Source organism: Chiloscyllium plagiosum, unplaced genomic scaffold (genome assembly GCF_037043375.1).
Source record: "Chiloscyllium plagiosum isolate Xiang-an unplaced genomic scaffold, Cpla_swu_hap1 HiC_scaffold_35, whole genome shotgun sequence".
NCBI lineage: Eukaryota > Metazoa > Chordata > Chondrichthyes > Orectolobiformes > Hemiscylliidae > Chiloscyllium > Chiloscyllium plagiosum.
The window spans coordinates 16,251,181-16,274,832 of NW_028270173.1; the positions used below are offsets into that span (position 1 = coordinate 16,251,181).

General features: G+C 43.4%; 2 protein-coding genes across 4 annotated transcripts in view; one reads left to right on the plus strand and one right to left on the minus strand.

The window, feature by feature from the left end:
• The window catches only part of LOC122541441 (zinc-binding protein A33-like), a 23,690-nt gene extending 12,539 nt beyond the window's left edge, over nucleotides 1-11,151 (minus strand). Inside the window, exons 1-5 of one of the 2 annotated variants that reach the window (XM_087979308.1) lie at nucleotides 8,625-11,151; nucleotides 8,442-8,537; nucleotides 8,115-8,348; nucleotides 1,975-2,130; nucleotides 210-232 (exon numbers count right to left, since the gene is read on the minus strand). In XM_087979308.1, coding sequence (XP_087835434.1) covers nucleotides 210-232; nucleotides 1,975-2,130; nucleotides 8,115-8,348; nucleotides 8,442-8,537; nucleotides 8,625-9,035 — 920 coding nt within the window. In that variant the 5' untranslated portion in view covers nucleotides 9,036-11,151. The remainder of the gene's footprint in view (nucleotides 1-209; nucleotides 233-1,974; nucleotides 2,131-8,114; nucleotides 8,349-8,441; nucleotides 8,538-8,624) is intronic. The other variant, XM_043678219.2, reaches the window with a different exon arrangement.
• Nucleotides 8,497-23,652, plus strand: LOC148140106 (zinc-binding protein A33-like). Of its 2 annotated transcripts, XM_087979313.1 has the most exons (7): nucleotides 8,497-8,589; nucleotides 12,775-14,016; nucleotides 14,107-14,202; nucleotides 14,296-14,529; nucleotides 16,571-16,593; nucleotides 18,700-18,815; nucleotides 21,802-23,652. In XM_087979313.1, the coding sequence occupies exons 2-7, from the start codon at nucleotides 13,618-13,620 to the stop codon at nucleotides 22,350-22,352; spliced, it is 1,419 nt and encodes a 472-aa protein (XP_087835439.1). In that variant the 5' UTR covers nucleotides 8,497-8,589; nucleotides 12,775-13,617; the 3' UTR covers nucleotides 22,353-23,652. The 2 variants fall into 2 exon arrangements, with proteins under 2 accessions (XP_087835439.1, XP_087835440.1); XM_087979314.1 differs by lacking the exon at nucleotides 8,497-8,589 and having other exon boundaries at nucleotides 12,423-14,016.

Here is a 23,652-nt window from a genome sequence, read left to right on the forward strand (position 1 = left end):
TGGAAAATGGTCTATTATTGATATACCATATTTCAAAACCATTATTCATATCATTGTTAAATTATACTATTATTAAAACATTAAATTAAGTTATTGTCATCCAATTAATAATTCTTTTAAGATAATTTTGGAATTGTCTGAAGAAACGAAATCCACGAACAACCCTGGCAACAAACACAGCAATTTTTCAGTAAAGAACACGCTCTTACCTTTTCTTCTGACAAGCCTCCTCCTGGAATAAGTAAAACAACAATTATTGAGCATGATAGTAACAATTTCAGGAGAAGATAGGATAATGAAACAAACAGACACTGAGCAGAATGAGATTTCATGCAGAAGGGAAAAATGAAGTATTTTGAAGGAAGAATGAGGAGAGACAATATAAATTAAATGCTGCAGTTTAAATGGGAGAATAAACACACAAATCTTCAAGGTAATTGGATAAAAAGTAAGAGGTTTTCGTTTACCAATGATTGTTAATGATTTGCACCAACATGATGGAGAAGGCACATTTAGTTGAAATTTTTGGGAGGGAATTACTCTTATATGTGAAAAGGAGATATTTGCTCATTACATCGGGAAAAGGCAGGGGCAGTGAAATAAATTGGATAACTCCTCCATTTAACAGGAAGGATGGACTGAATTATACAGAGCCTTAGTGAGACCGTATTTGGAGAAGTAAGTGCAGCTTTAGTCTTCTTAACTGAGGAAGGGTGTTCAGGCTTTATAGACAATGCAACAAAGGTTACCAAACTGATTTAAGACATGGCAGGATTGATATATGAAGACAGACTGGGCTATATTCACTGGGATTTAGAAGAATGAGGAGGGTTCTCATAGAAATTTACATTGGGCACAATAAGTGCAGGAAGGATATTCCTGATGACTAGGAAGTTCAGAACCAGGGACCACTGTCCACAAATACCGGCTTGGCCACCTAGGACTGAGGTGAGAAGAAGTTTCTTCATCCAGAGAATAGTGAGCCTGTGGAATTCTTTGCCACAGAAATTGGTTGAGGCCAAAACATTGTATGCTTTCAAAAACTTTTTTATTTTTACATATATAGTTATTAGGGCTAAAGGAATCAAAGGGTATGTGGAGAAAATTGCAACAAGTGAAGTATTTCGCAGGAAGAATGAGGAGAGACAATATAAACTAAATGCTGCAGTTTAAATGGGGGAATAAACACACAAATTTTCAAGGTAGTTGGATAAAAAGTAAGAGGTTTTCATCTGTTGGATGATCAGCCACAATCACAATTGTGGGATATAGGTAAATTAATGTTACTTCTGCAATTCTGCAATTATAATTGATTATATAAAAATAAATGAACTCACACCAGTGTGTAACTGTTTTAGCCAGGAGCTGAGTCAACAAGAATGGAAACTATGTGGAGGAAATGCATAATTTTTTTTTGTATTAGCTAAAAATGTATGCAAGAAAGAAACGGGACTGCAAGACAATGGGAGAAATACAGGCACGAGATAAATGCTGTGAAGAGAGGCAGTTAAATTAGATATGCCTGTATAAACAGTAGGTATAAACATCTGTTTCCCACTTTTACAGAAACACAGGAACAAACCCCAATTAAAAGGGCTTAGTGATAAGATGCTGTGAGGGGCAGCACAGATGGAGGGAGTAGATAATGGTAAGCAAAGGATGGGGTGAGGTCAAATGGCCTTGTGAGGTCAGAAATAAGCATTTTGTCACAGACAAGGCCGGATAAGACAAGAGATAAACAGGAGTAATGGGTACCGGTCTTAGGGAAGTGGAGGATGTAAACAGGGGGAAACAATGAAAAAAAAAATATGTAGGAACCAAATTATATAAATATCGAGTATTTGTTGAATTCAGTGTGTTTTGTCCCTGCCTTGTGGACATCACACCCACTTGCAAGTGGAAAATAAATGACACTACTGATTCAGATCTTGTCTCGGACTGAAATTATTGAAGTGAGTGAACTTTGTTTCTCACAATTGGGGGCTGTCCGGGATGTTCTTCCATCGCTGGGGGGAGTGGCTGGCCCTGGACACTGGGAAGACGCATCCCATTCCCCATTGAGGAGCGGTCTCGTATCCCGGTTTGGTCCGCTCCCTTGGGCGACTGGTACGAATCCCATAAGAGAGACATCTGAATCAGACAGTGAGAGGAGGTCAATAGAAAATACGGCAAAAAGGGGCCAGGCAACTCTGTGCACAGACCAAGGTAAGAAAATTGACTTTTAAGTATTGCCTTGGTGGCCTGGATTGAGTTTTAGTAGTTAATAAGGGATTAACGAAGGAACTCAATATGGTTGTGCAGTGGGTAAGGAAAAAGCCTCCGGGAAAACAAAAGAAGAAAAAGGCAATGGAAATGGAGGCAGGGTCCCTTACAACATACCTCCAGAATGTCCTTTGGGCAGGATGTTGTGGAATTGGCAAAATAATACTTGTACAAGGGAAAAAGATGATTAAATATTGTTGCTTTGTATGGACTAAGGAATTCATTCTTCGTCCCGCCATCTTCTGGCCGAAGTACAGATCGGACGAAGACTGGGTTTGTAAATATCTGAATTTATTTGTCAATGAGTGAGAGAGAGAGAACGAAAAGAGCTGTCCAGCTGGTAGGAAGTTTAACCCTTTGTGATTTGGTTTGAATGCACATTTGTTTGTTGGTGATTGAATGTTTGCGTTTTATTCCCTGGAGCTTGAGTTCCAGGACTGTTTTGAATCTGATTTTTATTATGGAAACTTAACATGATTTCTTTTAAGGTTAAGGATTCTATCGAGATTATGAAAAACAAATAGTGATAACACCTGTTCTTTTTACAGATAATGACTGCCTTACTATCAGTTTCTAACTAATCTCTTTTATCTTTACATAAAAGCAATTTACGGAGGACAGTTGAAGTTTCAGTTCAACATTAGATTGTAGTAAAAGCGAAACTCCTATGGTTAATATCTGTGACCTTGGATTCGCCATTGTTCATGCATTAGCAGTTTTTTTTAAACTTGAATAGACAAATTCTTTTAAGGCAGCTCTGATTATTTCACGACCTATAAAATTGTAATTGAGCAATGATTGGTCAGGACTACTTAAGAAAACTAATTTTGGATTTAAATTAAGGGACTAAAACTGGGTAATTACAGTGAATTTCAAAATTGGGAACAGTATGCATTTTACATTTTAAATATTAAATACTTAATAAATGAACGTAAATATATAAATATATTTACAAGTTTGGAACAGGCTTTAAAGTTAGTCAAGCATGAATTGATGAATTGGTGTTTGAAGTTATGGGAGCTAGAAATATTGCAATATTTCTTTAAGAAAGAAAAAGGGGAAGAACGTAATGACTTATCCCCTTCGGGAGGTACCAATAGGGGACAAAGAGATTGGGTTTGTGAGTGCCCCCCTCACCAGTGGGGAGGTCAGAACATTTAAAAAGGGAATGAAGGTCCTGGTTGAGGATCCGGTAGGGTTGTTTGAACAAATTGATCAATTTTTGGGGCCCAGTCTGTATACGTGGGCTGAGTTAATTTCTATTTTGAATATACTATTTACTGGGGAGGAAAGGGGACTTATACGGGGAGCAGCCATTAAAATATGGGACAGGGAACACCCGATTGGAGATGGGGATGCTGGACAGGGAGAGGTAAAGTTTCCCCTCAGAGATCCCCAGTGGGAAAATCAAAACCCGGAGCATAGAGAAGAAATGAGGGAATTGAAAGACCTGATTCTAAAAGGAATAAGAGAGGCAGTTCCGAAGTCCCAGTATCCGACTAAAGCCTTTGAAGTTAGACAGGAGAAAGATGAGACTCCTTCAGTTTTCTTGCAAAGAAAGTAGAAATGTCGACACGGTCAATTACTGTTTCGGGGGTAAAAGGGGAGGGATTTACTGTTCCAGTATTTGAACCTATGATGATAGAAGGTCCTAAGGATAGGGTCACAGGGGAATTGTTGTATATCCCTGATATGGAAGTAACTTACTAGGGAGAGACTTAATTATCCTCTTAGGACTAGAGATTGGAATTCAGGAAAAAGAATTAGTTGTACAAATGGCAATGTTGACAGAGGATATGGAGAGAGAGATAGACCCTATTGTATGGGCTAGGGAAGGGAATCGTGGAGGACTACAGATCCCTCCCCTTGAAGTAAATTTAAAAAGGAAAGGGGACATTTTCTGTGAGCGACAATATCCCATTTCCATAGAAGGTACACGAGGACTGCAGCCAGTAATTGAGGGACTGATTAGAGATTAAGTAAGATCCCCCATGACCACAAATGGTTTAGTGTGATAGATTTAAAGAATGCCTTTTGGGCTTGTCCCTTGGAGGAGGAAAGATCTGGGACTATCCCCCTATGAAATCTTATTTGGATTACCTTACTCGGGAACGAATGGAGAATTGCCAATTCCTGAAACTAAAGATTTGTTTTTAAAGAAGTATATACTGGGCTTGTCCTCCTCTTTGTCTTTGCTCAGGAAATAGGGTTTATTGGCACAGATTCCACCCCTTGAATTCACCGTTCATCCCATCCAGCCGGGAGATTGGGTCTTAGTAAAATCATGGACAGAGACTAAATTGCAGTCAGACTGGGAAGAGCCGTACCAGGCTCTTTTGACTACCGAAACGGCAATAAGGACGGTGGGGAAAGGCTGGACTCATTACACTCGGATCAAAGGGCCAGTGGAATCTCCTGATAAAGGGCTTTTGCCCGAAACATCGATTTTGCCTGTCCTCGGATGCTGCCTGAATTGCTGTGCTCTTCCAGCACCACTGATCCAGAATCTGGTTTCCAGCATCTGCAGTCATTGGTTTTACCCAGTGGAATCTCCAGTTGAAGAAGAGGTCTGGACAGCCGAATCAACGCAAGACCCGCTGAAACTCAGACTAAAGAGACTTTGAGTAACTGATTATACAGTGGCGACGCGAGCGCGGGGATTATTTCTGTAGGATTGTATATTAAGTCATATTGTGCATCACCTTGATGTTTAAAGTACTGGGAATGCTTAGAGTTATGATGCTAGCCCTCTTAGTATTGGGATTTTGACAAATATCATTTTCATATGTATTATTAACAGTTCCTGAGTCTGATCATCCACAAGTAATAGACGCTGATGCATACAGCTTCGTGAATTGTGGGGATGTAGATAATCAGGGACAGTACCGCAGCTTTGAGATACATCTTAAGTCCTATGGGGATGGCCTTGGGGATGGTACTTGGTATAATGGTCTCGTCACAGTACACCGGACCCCCTTCCGACCAGCTCGCGAGTGTCCCGCTAAAACGTGTAACCCAATATACCTAACAATAAAGAAAACCACATGGCACGAAGCAATTGGGGGGGGGGTAACTATGAGATACAATTAAATGAAACATTTGGGATAGAAATGAAAGCAAATGGGAAGGATTTTGTGGGCTGTTGTTTTCGAATTAGCGTAGGACAGGGAAAATGGGCAGAATGACTGGATAATGAGATACAACCTTTCACCCCTCCCGCTGATCCTAAAGTAGTAAAAATTATAGAGGTAAAAGACTTAAAACAGACCATTGAAATAGAAACTGGCTTTGGGGATGCAAATGCCTGGGTTGAATGGGTAAAGTATACTGTAAAAAGTCTGAACAAGAGCAATTGCTATGCATGTGCCTCCGGTAGGCCAGTGGCCCAGGTGGTTTCCTTTCCACTCGGGTGGAAGCGAGACAGGAAGGGCATGAAATGTATGATAGCCCTGTATCAGGATGAGACTGCATGGAATGATAGGAATTGTACCTCCCTATCTCTGATGTTCCCTCCCTTGGAGAAGAAAGATGCAAAAGTCCCCCCCACATTTTCCGCCGCAGTTAGAAATCACACGTCGTGTGTGCGTAGACGAGATACAAGTCGGTCGAGAGATTTTCGGGAGCTGAAATTATGTACAGAGATTAAAAATGTTACTGAAATGGAGAAAGGAGGGAACGACTCAGCACTAAAGGTTCCCCGAGCGGATCTGTGGTGGTACTGTGGAGGCAAAATATTGAGACCCACGCTACCTCCGGATTGGAGAGGGATATGTGCAATTGTACAATTGGCAATTCCATTTACCCTGGCATTTGAGAAGGAAAAGATAGTAGGGAAAAAGGGAAGGGGTAAGAGATCACTGTTAGACACTTCTTTCGATGACAGGATTTATCTCGATTCGGTAGGAGTCCCTAGGGGAGTACCTGATGACTTCAAGGCTCGTAACCAGATTGCAGCAGGCATTGAGTCAGCTCTCTTTTGGTGGGTAACAATTAATAAAAATGTAGATTGGATAAATTACATTTTCTATAATCAGCAGCAATTTATAAATTATACAAGAGATGCGGTTAAAAGAATATCAGACCAGCTTGATGCGACAAGTAGGATGGCATGGGAGAACAGAATGGCCCTTGATATGATTTTAGCAGAAAAAGGGTGTGTGTGTGTGATGTTAGGAGAAAGCTGTTGTACCTTTATTCCTAATAACACTGCACCTGATGGTTCAATTACTTGGGCCTTAAGGGGATTGACTACCTTAGCAGAGGATCTGGCTGAGAATTCAGGAGTAGACACATCTCTCACAGGATGGCTTGAATCCTGGTTTGGAAGGTAGAAGGGGGTGGTAGTTTCCATCCTTACTTCCCTGATAGCAGTAGTCGGGGTATTGGTGGCCATTGGCTGTTGTATCATACCCTGTATATGAGGGCTCACCCAAAGACTGCTTGAGACAGCAATAATGAAACAGATGCCCCTAAAAGGAAATCAGGCAGAAGAACTTTATTAACTAAATAATGAGGAGATGAGTGAGACCAAGATAGATGAAATCTCCGGAATGATGCTTGCGAATTTCGGGGGCGATGCTTAAAAGAAAAATTGCAGAAGATAACAAATGGTGATTAAAGAAAAAGGGGAAATTGTGGGATATAGGTAAATTAATGTTACTTCTGCAATTCTGCAATTATAATTGATTATATAAAAATAAATGAACTCACACCAGTGTGTAATTGTTTTAGCCAGGAGCTGAGTCAACAAGAATGGGAACTATGTGGAGGAAATGCATAATTGTTTTTTTGTATTAGCTAAAAATGTATGCAAGAAAGAAACGGGACTGCAAGACAATGGGAGAAATACAGGCACTAGATAAAATGCTGTGAAGAGAGGCAGTTAAATTAGATATGCCTGTATAAACAGTAGGTATAAACATCTGTTTCCCACTTTTACAGAAACACAGGAACAAACCCCAATTAAAAGGGCTTAGTGATAAGATGCTGTGAGGGGCAGCACAGATGGAGGGAGTAGATAATGGTAAGCAAAGGATTGGATGAGGTCAAATGACCTTATGAGGTCAGAAATAAGCATTTTGTCACAGACAAGGCTGGATAAGACAAGAGATAAACAGGTGTAATGGGTACCGGTCTTAGGGAAGTGGAGGATGTAAACAGGGGGGGAAACAATGAAATAAGAAAAAATATGTAGGAACCAAATTATATAAATAACGAGTATTTGTTGAATTCAGTGTGTTTTGTCCCTGCCTTGTGGACATCACACCCACTTGCAAGTGTAAAATAAATGACACTACTGATTCAGATCTTGTCTTGGACTGAAATTATTGAAGTGAGTGAGCTTTGTTTCTCACAACATTGAATGACAGTGCAGACTTAAATGGCTGAATGGCCTCCTCGTGCTCTAATTTACTATGTTTCTTTCTGTGTTGCAGAATTAATGATATAATTAAGATGGTCTATATGTCGGATACTATATCTCAATATCAGCTACACTCAGAGACACAATATTTCACAGTCACCTTATGAGACAAACCCCTGTGAAATGGCAACTGAATTACAATGTGAATATCAGAAGAAAATTACACTTATGAACAGGGAAACAATTCCACTCATAAGTTTCTAGATCATGACAATTCATTCACGAAAGATTTATTGTATTCCTGAGAATCTGCAGGCAGTGTGGGAGCAGTTAATACAGTGACAACAGCAGAATTATCCAGGTATTAGAACAAATTTAGGTTAATTCTGCTTCTATTTAAAAAAAGATAGAGTACTTTATTAAATTCAAAGTTATCACCAATATTTTTGTGATTAATACTTTAATACACTGGCCAGTATCATAATCCTACCTTCAGAAATATCAGCTCGTCCTGTTCCTCCATCTGTTTCTGTAACTTTGAGAGCTTCACTTCAATGGAACTTAATTTCAGGCGGATGTCTTGAAGATTTTTCTCCATTGACTCTACAATCCTCTCCTCTTCTTCCCTGAGATCTCTGAGTAAACGCTGCTCTTTCTCAGTAAGAATCTGGTACATTTGTGTGAACTGGGATGTGATGTGGGTCTGCAGACTGCTCGCCTGTTCCTACAGAATGAAATGTGAAACCTCATTAATGTCCCGCGATAAAGGGAACAAAACTAACCCAGATCCCAGAGAATCAGCACAGGGAGAGCTCACCCTCACTTCGGAAATCTTCCGTTTCTGGGTCAGTTCCGTTTCGAGAACTGCCGATTTCTTCTCTGTGAGAGAATCAATGGAAGATTTCAGCCGATTCTAAATTCCGAGAGAAATTTAGAGAATTAGACCATGCCATTGTGAATAAATAGTAAGTTTATATATTTTTTTCTCTCTCGCATTTACCTTATAGACTTCAACTGCTTCTTTAATCGGTAGGAATTTGTGGAGTGCGTGTTGACGCGAATCACGACAAATTAAACAGCTCAATTTTTTTTCAGTTACACAGAACAGCTTCAAATCTTCCTGATGATGCTCACACTGAAGTTTACATTCCTCTTTCTGCGGTTCCAAATTTAATGTTCGAGCTTTCTCGGCCAGACTCGATAAGGCCCAGTTCACTCTCAGGCTAATTTCGGGAAATTCACTTCTACATTCCGGGCAGGAATGTCTCTGCCCATTTTCCCAACACTGGGTGATGCAGGAGCGACAGAAGTTGTGTCCACACTCCAGTGAAACCGGGTCCCTGAAGAAATCCAGACAAATGGGACAAATGACCTCCTCGGTCAAGCTGCGGAGCTGCTGTCTGGAAGCCATTTTCACACCCTGATGTGGTCAAACCGGTTTACCTTTCATTAACACTTCATTGCTGAATACCTTGAGTTCAGCGGTTTCCAGATGATTTCCCCGGAATGATTATTATTAATTTTGAACAAAGTTTCTGTCCAATCCACTTTTTTTTCCCCCAGAGGAAAGATTGGAGCGCTTCGATGCATGAACAAAGTCGGGAACGAACAAACTTCTTGAATGCAGACCACCAGGGTGATGATCAGTGGGGGAGGGTGAGAAGAGTGAGACAGAGGAGGCGGAGATGGGCGTGGAGGGAGTCATTTCATTCCTGGGCTCACTACAGGTTGCAAACCCAAGGCATGAGATCCAGAATTTGAGACAGAATACTGTCTGTGGCAGCAGACCACCACCCTTAGACATAAAGGATGAAAAATCTCCAAGGTACACCCTTATTGACACATACAGAAAACATATTTTCCCCGGGATTAGACCCGTGAGGCTCGGTTTAATTTTCAGGAAACTCCTGCACTTATGTGCCATTCACAACTACAAAAACATTAAATACATGTATTCCCTAAATGTGCACTCTCTGGATGGTACGTGTCCGTTATGAACTGCCACAGGAAGTGGTGAAACCAGGTACAGTTGCAGCTAAAAAGGCATCTGGATGGGTATTTAAATAGGAATGGTTTAGATGGATATGGGCAAATGGGACTAGATTAATTGAGGATATCTGGTCGGCAGAGACAAATTGGACCGAAAGATCTGATTCCTTGTTGTACATCGCTATGAGTCTATGACGACGACTCCTTGATGTCACACTCTGTAAAACGGATCATTGACAGCAAGTCCTGCCAGTTGACGTCCAAGGTCCAGTTCCAAATGGGTGCAGTTATTCCCCTGCTACGCTGAAACGCTGTTTGCCCTTGAACTCTGAGTTCTGAGGGAGGTGGCTGAGGAAATAGCGGCGGCGTTGGTTGAGATCTTTCAAAAGTCACTGGAGTCAGGGAAAGTCCCGGATGATTGGAAGATCGCTGTTGTAACCCCATTGTTCAAGAAAGGATCAAGACAAAAGATGGAAAATTATAGGCCAATTAGCCTAACCTCGGTTGTTGGTAAAATTCTGGAATCCATCATTAAGGATGAGGTTTCTAAATTTTTGGAAGAGCAGGGTCGGATTAGAACATGTCAACATAGATTTAGTAAGTGGAGGTCGTGCCTGACAAACCTGTTGGAGTTCTTTGAAGAGGTGACAAGTAGGTTAGATGGGGGAAACCCAGTGGATGTGGTCTGCCTCGACTTCCAAAAGGCCTTTGATAAGGTGCCACACGGGGCTGCTGAGCAAGGTGAGGGCCCATGGTGTTCGAGGTGAGCGACTGGTATGGATTGAGGATTGGCTGTCTGACAGAAGGCAGAGAGTTGGGATAAAAGGTTCTTTTTCGGAATGGCAGCCGGTGACAAGCGGTGTCCCGCAGGGTTCAGTGTTGGGGCCGCAGCTGTTCACATTATCTATTAATGATCTGGATGAAGGGACTGGGGGCATTCTAGCAAAGTTTGCTGATGATACAAAGTTAGGTGGGCAGGCAGGTAGTACTGAGGAAGTGGGGAGGTTGCAGAAGGATCTAGACAGTTTGGAAGAGTGGTCCAGGAAATGGCTGATGGAATTCAATGTGAGTAAATGCGAGGTCTTGCACTTTGGAAAAAAGAATACAAGCATGGACTACTTTCTAAACGGTGAGAAAGTTTGTAAGGCCAAAGTACAGAGCGATCTGGGAGTGCTAGTTGAGGATTCTCTAAAGGTAAACATGCAGGTTGAGTCCTTGATTAAGAAAACGAATGCAATGTTGTCAAGTATCCAAGAGGGTTGGAATATAAAAGCACCGTTGTGCTACTGAGACTTTATAAAGTTCTGGTTAGGCCCCATCTGGAGTACTGTGTCCAGCTTTGGTCCCCACACCTCAGGAGGGACATACTGGCACTGGAGCATGTCCAGCAGAGATTCATACGGATGATCCCTGGAATGGTAGGTCTAAAATATGAGGAATAGCTGAGGATCCTGGGATTGTATTCATTGGAGCTTAGAAGATTAAGGGGAGATCTAATAAAAACTTACAAGATAATACATGGCTTGGAGAGGGTGGACGCTAGGAAATTGTTTCCGTTAGATGAGGAGACTAGGACCCGTGGACACAGCCTTAGAATTAAAGGGGGTAAATTCAGAACAGAAATGCGGAGACATTTCTTCAGCCAGAGAGTGGTGGGCCTGTGGAATTCATTGCCACAGAGTGCAGTGGAGGCTGGGATGCTAAATGTCTTCAAGCAGAAATTGATAAATTCTTGATGTCACAAGGAATTAAGGGCTATGGGGAGAATGCAGGTAAGTGGAGTTGAAATGCCCATCAGCCATGATTGAATGGCAGAGTGGACTCGATGGGCTGAATGGCCTTACTTCCGCTCCTATGTCTTATGGTCTTATGGTTTAACTCAGTTTTCTCTCCGCGTGCATAACTGGATGGGATACATGTGAGTGTGTAATAATTCCGTGATGAATGCTGTGACTGGTTTCTGTGTTTATTCGGAAGTGATGTGGTAGCATTGCGGAGTGCAGAGGAGATTTACCTTGAGGTTGCCTGAGCTAGCGAGTTTTAATAGGAAGAGAGAATGGGCTGACCGGGTTTATTTTTCTTAAAGCACAGAACATAATCGAGATAGAATCATAGAAATGTACAACATGGAAACGGTCCAACTCGTCCATGCTGACCAGATATATTAAATTAATCACATCCCATTTGGCAGCACTTGGCCCATATCCCTCTAAACCCTTTCTATTCATGTACCCATCCAGATGCTTTTTAAATGTTACAATTGTACCAGCCTCCACCACTTCCTCTGGCAGTCCATTCCATACATGCACCACTCTCTGCGTGAAAAAGTTGCCCCTTATGTCCCTTTTAAATTTTCCCCTCTCACCCTAAACCTATGTACTCTACTTCTGTAGTCTCCCACCCCAAGGAAAAGACCTATCTGTGCCCCTCGTGATTTTATAAACCTCTATAAAGTCACCCCTCAGCCTCTGACGCTCCAGGTAAAACATGTCCAGTCTATTCAGCCTCTTCCTATAGCTCAAACCCTCCAAACCTGGCAACATGCTTGTAAATCTTTTCTGAACCAGTTCAAGTTTCACAACGTCCTTCCATAGGGATAATCAGGAAGAACCTTCTCCCCTTGATGGCGGGATCAATAACCAGTGAGCATAAATTTAAAGTAAGGGTTTAGAGAAGATTCAAGGAAGAACCTTTTCATGCAGTGGTGGTGGTGGTGGGGGGGGGGGGGGGGCGGTAGAAATCTGAATATGTGAGGGTGGTAGAGACAGAAACAGTCATAACAATTAGGAAGTTAGAAATTAGATGGGCCAAAGCACACAGGCTAGGCCCAAGTGCTGGAAAATGGAATTGGCTTTAGTTAGGTGGACGTCTTTGACCAGCACAGACTGGATGAGTCGAAGGGCCTTTTCGGTGTTATAGAAATCTGTGACCCAGCTGCAATATTGCATCCGAGTCTGGGCACTATGCTTCAGGAATTATTGGAAAACAATAGTTTATGGAAATGGTTCCGGGGGTGAGGAATTTTGGTCATGAAGATATATTAGAAAAGCTAGAACTGTTTACTTGGACTTCATCTGAGGAAAGAGCAGCGCTTTGAAAGCTTGCGATTTCAAGTAAACCTGTTGGACTATAATGTGGTGTCTGTAACTTCTGACATGCAGGTCCTGGGCCTCCTCCGTCGCCAAACCCTTACCACCCGAAGCCTGGAGGAAGAACGCCTCATCTTCCGCCTTGGGACCCTCCAACCACACGGGATCAATGTGGAATTCACCAGTTTCCTCATTTCCCCTCCCCCCACCTTATCTCAGATCCAACCTTCCAACTGGGCAACGTCTTCTTGACCTGCCCTATCTATCCATCTTCCATCGTACCTATCCGCTTCGACCTAACACTTCCACCTCCACCTCCACCTTCACCTACCCATTGCAGTCTCAGCTACCTTTCCCTGAAACGTCGATCCTCCTGCTCCTCGGATGCTGCCTGACCCGCACTGATCGACTCTGATCTCCAGCATCTGCAGTCCTCACTTCCTCCTAACTTCTGACTTTGTCCACCGCAGTCAAACCCCCGACACCTCCACACCATGCTTTCTTTAGAGAAGCCAAGGTTGAGCGGGGAAGTGATTGAAGGATTTTAAAACAAGAGAGTAATGCTACTCGTGAAGGGTGGGTTTTCACCCAGCGGGTGGCGAAAGTCTGACATCCCTATCGTGAGGATGTGGTGCGGGTCGGTTCAATCGAATCCTTCGAAGGGGATTTTGACTTTTATTTGAAAATTAACGATGCGCAGAATGAAGGAGAGAAAGCAGAGGAACGGTTCTCTGGAGATGTGGCGGTCATTGGGAGAGCCGGTGCAGTACCAAAGGGCCGTACGGTCTCATTCCGCACTGTAACATTTCCGTGACCTTCAGTAGGAAGTCACAAAACTGGATGTTCCCGGCAGCACAGCATCAGCAACATTGAAACGGATAAACGGTTTCAAACAGAAGTGTCGAGTGTGTAAACATGGCTTCCAGACAGCAGGCCGAGAGTAGGACTGAAAAAATCATTTGTCCCATTTGTCTGGATTTCTTTACCAATCTCGTTCCACTGGAGTGTGGACACTACTTCTGCCGCACCTGTGTCACCCAGAGTTGGGAAAACTCCTGCCCGGAATGTAGAGAGATGTTTCCGGAAGGAAACCCCGGGGTAAACCGCACCTTGTCGAATCTGGCCCGGGACGCTCGAAAATTAAAGCTGGATCCGAAAAAAAGGGCAAATAGACTTCACTGTGAGGAACATCAGGAAGAGCTGAAACTGTTTTGTGAAACTGACAAGAAATTGATCTGTCTGATTTGTCGGGATTCGCGGGAGCACAAATCTCACAACTTTATGCCGGTCAATGAAGCTTTTGAAATCTACCAGGTAATGGAAATGACTTGACATCTGATTTTTCTAAATTATATTTTCCATAGTTTAAAATTTCATTCTGTCGTTTTACTGTCTCAAACCCAGGATCAGATGAAATCTTCCCTAAGTTCTCTCACAGAGAAGAAATCGGCGGTTCTAGAAAAGGAACTGGAACAGAAACTGAAGATTTCACAAATTAGGGTGAGCTCTCCCTGTGCTGATTCTCTGGGATCTCGGTTAGTTTTGTTCCCTTTATCGCGGGACATTAATGAAGTTTCACATTTCATTTGGTAGGAACAGGCGAGCAGTCTGCAGACCCACATCACATCCGAGTTCACTAAAATGCACCAGATTCTCACTGAGAAAGAACAGCGTTTACTCAGAGATCTCAGGGAAGAAGTGGACAGGATTCTGGAACCAATGGAGAGAAACCGTCAAGAGATTCAGGAACATTTAAGTTCTATTGAGAAGGACATTTCAAAACTGCAGAAAGAAATAAGGCAAAAAGACGAGGTGGCATTTCTGATGGTGAGGTGCTTGAATGCTTCAGAAAGTGCTGGAGAAACTCATCAGGTCTGGCAGCATCTGTGAAAAGAAAGCGGTGTTAGTGTTTGCAGTCCAATGTGTTTGCTCACTGAAACATCAGCCAGTTACAAAACAACTGACTTGTAACATTGCAATAAATGCAGCACTTAATTAAACAAAGAAAAGCAGGTTTTAACCTATTGACTTATCTTTTCCAGGGTGGTTCTGCTGTCGATTTAATTGATTCTCACACTTTCTACCTGCATTGTGGTGATCTTAACCCTTAACTTTAGTGTTGCACAAGTTTAATATTGTTTAGGAGTTCACAATAATTTTATATCTTTTTCCTTTTTAAGTCTACACCCAATTCTATTTTGGAAAGTGCTGTGGGCATGTTTCCCCCCTCGTGTCAGGCAGTACATTCCGATTACCAGTTCTAAAGAATAGGCCCATGACCTGAAACATTCATTTGGTTAACCTTTGCACACTTGTTGCCAGTACTGCTGAGTAATTACAGTATTATCTGTTTTGATTCATTGTTATTGTTAAAATCAAATCTTAACAGTCCGATTTTGCCAATTCTCTGAAGTTCCCGCGGTTCCCCAGGTTCCTATTTAAAACACACATTTCCTTATTTGGTCATGGGATGTGGATGCTTGGGCCAGCATTAATTTCTGATCCCCAAGTGCTCCGGAGAAGCTGATGTGAGCTGCCTTCTTGAGCCATTGCCGTCATTGGAGTGAAGGGCCACCTATATTATTCTTAGGAAGGAAGTTCCAGGACAAGACCCAGTCACACAAAAAGCAACGGCAATATATTTTGAAGCCAGGGTGATGTGTGGCTTAGAGGGGAATTCACAGACGGCGTTGTTTCTACGCATCTCCTGTCATTGTCCTTTTACATGGCAGATATCGTGGATTTGGAAGGTGGTATTGGAGGAAGCTTGGTGAGTTGTTTCAGTGTATCTTGTCGATGGTGCACATTGTTGCCTTGGGAAGAAATGAATGTTGAAGCTGGGTTGTCAATTAAGTTGGCTGATTTGTTCTGGATAACGTCAAGCTTGTTGAATGTTTTTGGAACTGCTCTCATTCATCAGATCTCGGACCTGTGCCTTGGATAGATGGTGGGGAGAAAGGAGATAAGTTATTCACCAGACAAGTTTTAGCCTCTGAACTGTTTTAAAGCGTTATTGTTTATGTCTGATCCAGTTCGGTTTCTAGTCAATGGTAACACACAGGATGTAGAAAGTGGGGAATTAAGAGATGATTATAATGCCATAAAATGTCAAGGGCAATGGTTAGAATCTCTCTTGTTGAAGATGATCATTGTCTGGCATTTGTCGAATGTTACTTGCCACTTTTTAGCCTAAGCTTGAACCTCCTAAGCACCAGGTCTTGCTGCTTATGGATACAGACTGCTTTTGGAATCTGAGCAGTCATGAATGGTGCCGAACATTGTGAATGACTGCACTTCTGACCTTTGGATGGAGGGCAGATCATTGACAAAACAACTAAAGATGGTTGAGTCTAGGACACTACTTTAAGAAATTCAGGGCTCTTGCGCCACAGTGGTAGAGACACTGTCTCTGACCCAGGAGTCAAAAAGCACAGGAGGTCAGGCAGAGAATCAGGAGAGGTGACCCTTGGGTATAAGCCCTTCATCAGGAATGCCAGGAGGCCAGTGTTCAAGACCCACATGCCCCAGAGGTGTGTAATAACATCTCTGAACAGGTTGATTCGGAAAATATCTACCCTGAAGAACTCTTGGTGTCCTGGGCTTAGATGATTAAGTCCACAACCACAAGGTAGTTCCTTTATCCTAGATGTGACTCCAATATGTTCTTTGCTTCCTACTGACTCTAGCATTTCTAGGCATTCTTGAAGATATACACAGACAAATGTTGCCTTGATGTGAAGTGTAGTCACTTTCAGCTCACCTTTTCAATATTAAAAAAAAACTGATCCTTGTCAGCTCACTTCACCAGCCAATGTCTTTCATGAGTCTGTTATTATCTTCCTCACTGTTGGTGATTTATTTCTTTCAGGAAGAAGCTAACCAGAAGATAAGGTAGGACATGCTTTTCTCCCCCTGAAACTCTGAATATTTTTGAAGAGTCAAATGGAAAGTGTTAAATAACAGAGTGGACACTTAGCAATTTGAGTACAAAGAATAAGTGATTCAATTACTACAAGTGCTCAAAGGTTCTCCCAGTTACAAATAGTCAGGACTTTTACACTTAAAATACAGTTACACACCCTATTTTGAATGGACAGCTCACATCTCCCTAGCCTTTGTAAATGTCATATATTCTAACTGTTAATTCAAAGTTTAAACCTAGTTGTTCAGCCCCCGAACAGTCTTAAAAAAAACTACAGCCTTACTACAGTAAACAAAATAAACTTATACAAAGCTATGTTTATGTTCCCCAGAGGTCATAAAAAGTTAACTATTTTCCCATTGCATTCTATTGTAGTCTAAATGCCTAACAGACTAGCTACCTGATGAAGGAACAGTGCTCTGAAAGCTCGTAGAGTCATTGAGAAGTACAACACAGAAACAGACCCTTTTGTCCAACTCCTCCATGCTGACCAGATATCCTAACCTCATCTAGCCCAATTTGCCAGCACTTGGCCCATATCCCTGTCAACCCTGCTTACTCATATAGCCATCCAGATGCTTTTTAAATGTTGTAATTGTACGAGCAATAATTCACAGGTCAACAAATAATTCACAGCAAGAGAAGCTCTTCTCTTAGGCAATAACGTGTTTTTTTTAATTGAACCTCAATAACGATATAAAAGTTATTTTAATTCTTAAGCAGAGTCCCTGGTTCTCTACTCAAGGCTCTGTGACTCAGCAGAGCTCACTGTAATTTGAACATTTACTCTTTCAGAACCATTAGTTTACTCAATAAAGTAACAGAATTCAGGGATCATCGACTAATGAAATGTGAAAACACAGGGGTGGGAGTGCTCTGTTAATGATTGAACAGGCTGTGTGAAGTTTTGCACTTTGCATGGAAGATTGTGAAGGAGCAAAACAAACTGGAATCACAATTTCCCTTCCAGGCACAATAACTCACTCTGAAAATGTGTTGCTGGAAAAGCGCAGCAGGTCAGGCAGCATCCAAGGAGCAAGAGAATCGACGTTTCGGGCATAAGCCCTTCTTCAGGGCTTATGCCCAAAACATCGATTCTCCTGTTCCCTGGATGCTGCCTGACCTGCTGCGCTTTTCCAGCAACACATTTTCAGCTCTGATCTCCAGCATCTGCAGTCCTCACTTTTTCCACAATGACTCACTCCCCAACACACACACAGTACCAGACACACCCGCACAATCACAAAACATCAGATTGTAATTAGAGCACAATGGAGGTTTGTGGAAAAAATTAAATTTGAGGAATGTGGAACAACTCAAATGACATAGGCAAAGTTATAGCAACTAACTGCCTGCAGGTTTATAGACTGTCTACAGCATAGGAGCAAACCATTTGGCCCCTCCGTGGGGCATCTCATCCCTGACTCTTATGCTTCCCAGGGGTAATCCACCCGGCCTACATGCCTTTGGGTACTTCAAAATAACCCTGTTGGTCTATAACCTGGTGTTGTTTGATTTTTAACTTTGTCCACTCCAGTCCAACACCGGCACCTCCTCATCAAGTCTAATTAGCTATATCTAAATGGCATATAATGTCCTCACTGATCAGAAGGTGCAAACCAAACCACTGACTTCAGGATGTTTGACTGAGATTTATCCTAGTCATGTATGCTGGATCACCATTGAAGGTATGTTAACTGTACCAACCGGTTTTCAAGGTCATTGTGAAACTATGTGCAGGGCTCATGTTACCTGTGTGCTGATAGCACACAGACATGCAGACTCTGCTCCCCACATAAGTAGTAAACACATTATCTGAGGAAAACTCTCCTCAACACTTTCTCACCTGGGAGAGGGGGAAATGGTGGCTCTTTGTCCACCTGTGATTGTGTGTGCATGCTGTCCCTTTCAGTTATTTTCAAAAAGTCTGTTTGAAGTCCTTATGTCCTTGTTAGCCTTTATAATGCTAAGACTATTCTTGACTTTTATTTCATTGCATCCTTCAAGTCATGTAAAATATAAGTGATGAAAGTACTTATGGTCAATTTACAATGTTACCATTTTAATATTTGCAGGCTTGGTGAAGAACAACGAATAATGAAAATAGAGGATGGCATATTGTTGACTGGAAAGTTCAAAGGGCCTGTACAGTACACAGCGTGGAGAGAAATGATAAACGTCATCAATCCAGGTAAAATTCATTTTAAATTACCTGAGTTAATAAGCTATCTGACAGAAGGATGATCAGGTTCCATGCCCTTGGATTAACTAGTCATTGAAGCCAGGTAGAATTAAATGCAGCATTCTGTTTGTCCCGTCACATACTTGCACTCAGCCCTTCTCTCCTACAACCCAATGGTAGATCGGGAATTGAGCAGCACTCAGTTAGATATTTCATTTCTACTGAATGAAATGGGGCACAGTGGGGCAGTGGGATTACAATCAAGGACCCAGGAAAAGGATGGCAGGAAAAGCCATTAAAAGCCTATCTTCTGAACCACCTGTCCTTGTCTTTCCCTCTCTAAATGCCCCACTTTCCCAGACACCCAATGGTGTCCCATTTATACATTTCCTGTGCCTGGATTACCAGCAGTGGCCACTACTCTCGGTGGTGCTCTCAGCAGCACTCCGGCAAAGGGCAACAGTGGAGTACAGTGTAATGGTAATGTCACTGGATTAACAATCTAGACACGCAGATTGCAATGAAAGGAGTACAGGTGCAGATTTCCTCAATGATATAAGTTCAAATTTATTAAAGAAGAGCATGTGGGGAAACAACTGGAGGGAGATAGGTTATGGAAAGAGAGAAGGAAGATGTGAAGTACTTGCTCAGCACTTTGCGGGGATAGGGGTAGTTTGTTCTCTGCTGTTGATTTCGTGGGGCACCTGACATTGCCAGGTAAGCGCTTCAGGAAATTTAAAGCATATCCAGCTTCCATTGCCATTGAAATATGCAGTTCATGTTTCTCACCAGTTAAAAGACACCTATATTTGTTCCAAAAACAGAAATTGCTGGAAAGGCTCAGCAGATCTGGCAGCGCCCGTGGAGAAAAAAAAAAGAGTTTTGGGTCCACTGAGCTTCCTCAGAACTGATGGCAGCTAAGAAATAAACTGTCTTTATGCAGCAGATAGGGTGAAGTGAGGGAGTAAGGAGTAAATGGGAGGTTGAGATAGATCCCAAGGGGAAGGAATAACAGTTGGACAGAGTGGATGATGGATTAGTGGTGCTGGAAGAGCACAGCAGTTCAGGCAGCATCCAAAGGAGCAGTAAAATCAACGTTTCGGGCAAAAGCACTTCATCAAGAATAAAGGCAGAGAGCCTGAAGTGTGGAGAGATAAGCTAGAGGAGGGTGGGGGTGGGGAGAAAGTAGCATAGAGTACAATGGGTGAGTGGGGGATGGGATGAAGGTGATAGGTCGGGGGCTGGGGGAGAGTGGAGTGGATAGGTGGAAAAGAAGATAGGCAGGTAGGACAAGTCATGGGGATAGTGCTGAGCTGGAAGTTTGGAACTAGGGTGAGGTGGGGGAAGGGGAAATGAGGAAACTGTTGAAGTCCACTTTGATGCCCTGGGATTGAAGTGTTCTGAGGCGGAAGATGAGGCGTTCTTCCTCCAGGCGTCTGGTGGTGAGGGAGCGGCGGTGAAGGAGGCCCAGGACCTCCATGTCCTCGGCAGAGTGGGAGGGGGAGTTGAAATGTTGGGCCACGGGGCGGTGTGGTTGATTGGTGCAGGTGTCCCGGAGATGTTCCCGAAAGCGCTCTGCTAGGAGGCGCCCAGTCTCCCCAATGTAGAGGAGACCGCATTGGGAGCAACAGATACAATAAATGATGTTAGTGTATGTGCAGGTAAAACTTTCCAGCATCTGCAGTCATTGTTTTCACCTAAAGGAGTGGATGACAATTACCTTGGAGAATGAAAAGCTACTAATGAAGATTGGTAGTGGTTCTGTAATACAGCAGACAATGTAATAACAAGTCCTGGTGTTGGAGGTTGTGTAAGGAGAAGATGCCTCAAGCCCTAAAAGTGTTGACATTGTTTCCAGAAGGCTGTAGAGTTCCCAAGCAGAAAATGATGTGCTGTTCTTCCAGCTTGCGCTGACCTTCACTGGAGCATTGCAGCAAGGCTCAGACAGACATGTTGGCCAGGGAACAAAGTAATGTGTTGAAGTAGCAGGAAACTAGAAGCTGAGAGTCTTCTTTGCAGATAGAACGTAGATGTTCTCCAAAGAGTTCACCCCATCTATACTTTGTTTCCCTTTGTTGAAGAGACCATAACTCATGGTTAACCACTAACAGTCCTCATTAGTAGTTATTCATTCTCCTAGGTTAATTGTTATCCACTCCTTTGTCTGTCCAACTGTCCTTCTCTTTCCTTGGGCTCTATGTCCACCTGTTGTTACTCCTTACCCTCTTTCCCACCCTGTCTTCAGCATATAAACCATCTTTATCTGAGCTACCATCCATTCTGAGGAGGGTCACTGGACCTGAAACGTTAACTCTGATTTCTCTCCACAAATGCTGTCACACCTGCTGTGTTTTACAGCAATTTCTGTTTTTGTTTCTGATTTCCAATATCCACGTTTCCATTTTTATCCATATTTGCTTTCCTACTCACACCTCAATTTCTGGGCTCCCTCTCCTCTTCCCTCCCCGCGCTATAGTACATTACTGTTCCTTCATTCTGTCTTTCACGTCTTCTCGCTCCTTGTCTGCACAAGCTCACCACTCCCTCCTCCTCCATTCTCTCCACACCATGCTCTCAAATTCTTGCCCCCACAAAAAAGTTTCTCTCCCCTTTCCCACGGTCAGTCTTCACTGAAGCACCAATATTGTACTACCACTTGTCACCTCCCTCTCTATTTACCTGTCTCTCACCACCCCTCTTCCTTGCCATGCCCTTTTCATCACTTACCGCTCCCCTCACTCTTCCATTTCTTCATTTCTCACTGTTTCTTTCTCTCTCTCTCTCTTTCTCCTCACCCTATTCCCCCCTCCGTTCTTCAGCACTTCCTCTCCTTTTGGCAACCATGTTGCTTTCCTCCACTTACTCTCCAGTCTCCCCTTTCCCAGCGATCGTACCTCCACATTCTGTGCTTCTGCATACATTACTCCCTCTCCCCATGCAGTCTCAACCATGCAGTGCCTCTCCCTCACTAACTGCATTGTTTCAACTTCCCCAGCTCCAGCGTCTCTGACTCTGGATCCGAACACAGCGCACCCACAGCTCATCCTGTCTGAGGACCGGACCAGCGTGAAACATGGAGACAAATGGCAGCTGCTGCCTGACTCCTCGGAGAGATTTGATCCTTGCCCCTTTGTACTGGGATCAGAGGGATTCAAATCAGGGAGACATTACTGGGAGGTGGAGGTCGCGAACAAGACCGAGTGGAGAGTGGGAGTCGCCCGAGAGTCTGTGGACAGGAAAGGGGACATAGACCCAAAACCTGGCACCGGTTACTGGATTTTGAGGCTGGTTGCTGGAAGTGTTTATTTTGCAGCCACATCTCCTTCACGGACCCCCCTCTCCATGAGTGAGAATCCCCGGAAGATCGGGGTTTTCCTGGACTATGAGGAAGGACAGGTGTCATTTTACAATGCAGACACCATGTCCCATCTCTACACTTTCACTCACACTTTCACTGAGAGGCTCTTTCCCTTCTTCCACCCAGGAGGGAATGATGATGGGAAAAACTCTGCCCCGCTGACAATCTCTGGGATTAAAGGGCACTGACAGATCCATCCCATCCCCCTGCCTCTGCCAGCTGTAAACTGATGGGGGTCGGTCTCTGGTGGAGAGAGAGAAACCAGGTTAACATTTTGGGAAGAAACCCCGTATCAAAACGGGAACCGAAAGATCAGCAAAAAGCTCTGTAGGGTTGGGGGAAAGAAGGAGGGAGAGAGAAGAAACAAATAGAAGATCAGTCGTACAGAGAGAATTGGGAGCGAGAAGTCACTGTGAGCTCCGGGGACCTTCCTGCGTGTAATATTGTTCCACACGGTGGCGCTACACGATGGTGTTTGAGATGAATCCGTCAGTGGTTCTCAGGATGGGCTCAGCGGTTTTAAGGAGGCACCAACTAATTTCACTACACTGTCAGATGGTGTTTCCTTGAATGTTTTTCCTGGTTGGTGACAGAAGGAGAGACGCTTAAGGCCTGGAGCGGGGAGTAACAAGTGTTTCACCTTGTTTAAAAAAAAGTCAGAGCTTGATCTGCATGAGTATCCGTCAATATTTCCCTTAAATCTCCTGAATACTTGTCCTTCCTATCGCTGATGGATATTCCCGCTGTTATGTTTTTTAACAGTAAATCTCGGACGACTTTGGGTAGGAACGAACCTGAGAGAAGTTGGCAGATTTTTTTTTCTTTATTAGTGCTTATTTTTTTCCCCAGCACCCATGGTGTGTGTGTGCAGGTGTGAGACACAGTGAAAGACACAAAGTGCACGAATCTTTATTCAATTTCCACCACCAGGAAGATAGGAAAACACCCGGGTGGCCAGTGACAAACACTGCCCTTCACATCAAAGGACAGTGCTGTGTGATCAAAAACAGTGAAGGGGAGGGTAGGGACTAAATCAAAATAGAGTTGGAGGGAGAAATGATGCACTCCACTCCCTGCGGCGCCCACCTCTCCCTGAACAACTCCAGGGTGTTGGTCGACACCGCGTGCTCCTTCTCCAAGGACACCCGGGCCCTAACGTAACCACGGAAGAGGGGCAGGCAGTCGGCCCTAACGACCCCCTCCACGGCCCGCTGCCTGGACCTGTTGATGGCCAGTTTGGCCAGGCCCAGGAGCAGACCCACGAGGAGGTCTTCAGACCTGCCTCCTTCCTCCGTACCGGGTGCCCAAAGATCAGGAGCGTGGGACTGAAGTGCAGCCAAAAACAGAGGAGAAGGTTTTTAAGGAAATCAAAAAGGGAGTGCAAACACCCACACCCAATATATACATGGTCCACGGACTCCACAGCGCCACAGAACAAGCAGTTGGGCTGGGAGTCCGTGAACCACCGCAATCTGCGGTTGCAGGGGA

What these genes read in the sequence shown, in the direction of transcription:
- LOC148140106 (XM_087979313.1), top strand. Translation starts at nt 13,618, where the DNA reads ATGGCTTCCAGACAGCAGGCCGAGAGTAGGACTGAAAAAATCATTTGT. An exon ending in AAGCTTTTGAAATCTACCAG is followed by an intron (nt 14,017 to 14,106) that starts GTAATGGAAATG and finishes TCTCAAACCCAG; the next exon opens with GATCAGATGAAATCTTCCCT. An exon ending in GATAAACGTCATCAATCCAG is followed by an intron (nt 18,816 to 21,801) that starts GTAAAATTCATT and finishes CAACTTCCCCAG; the next exon opens with CTCCAGCGTCTCTGACTCTG.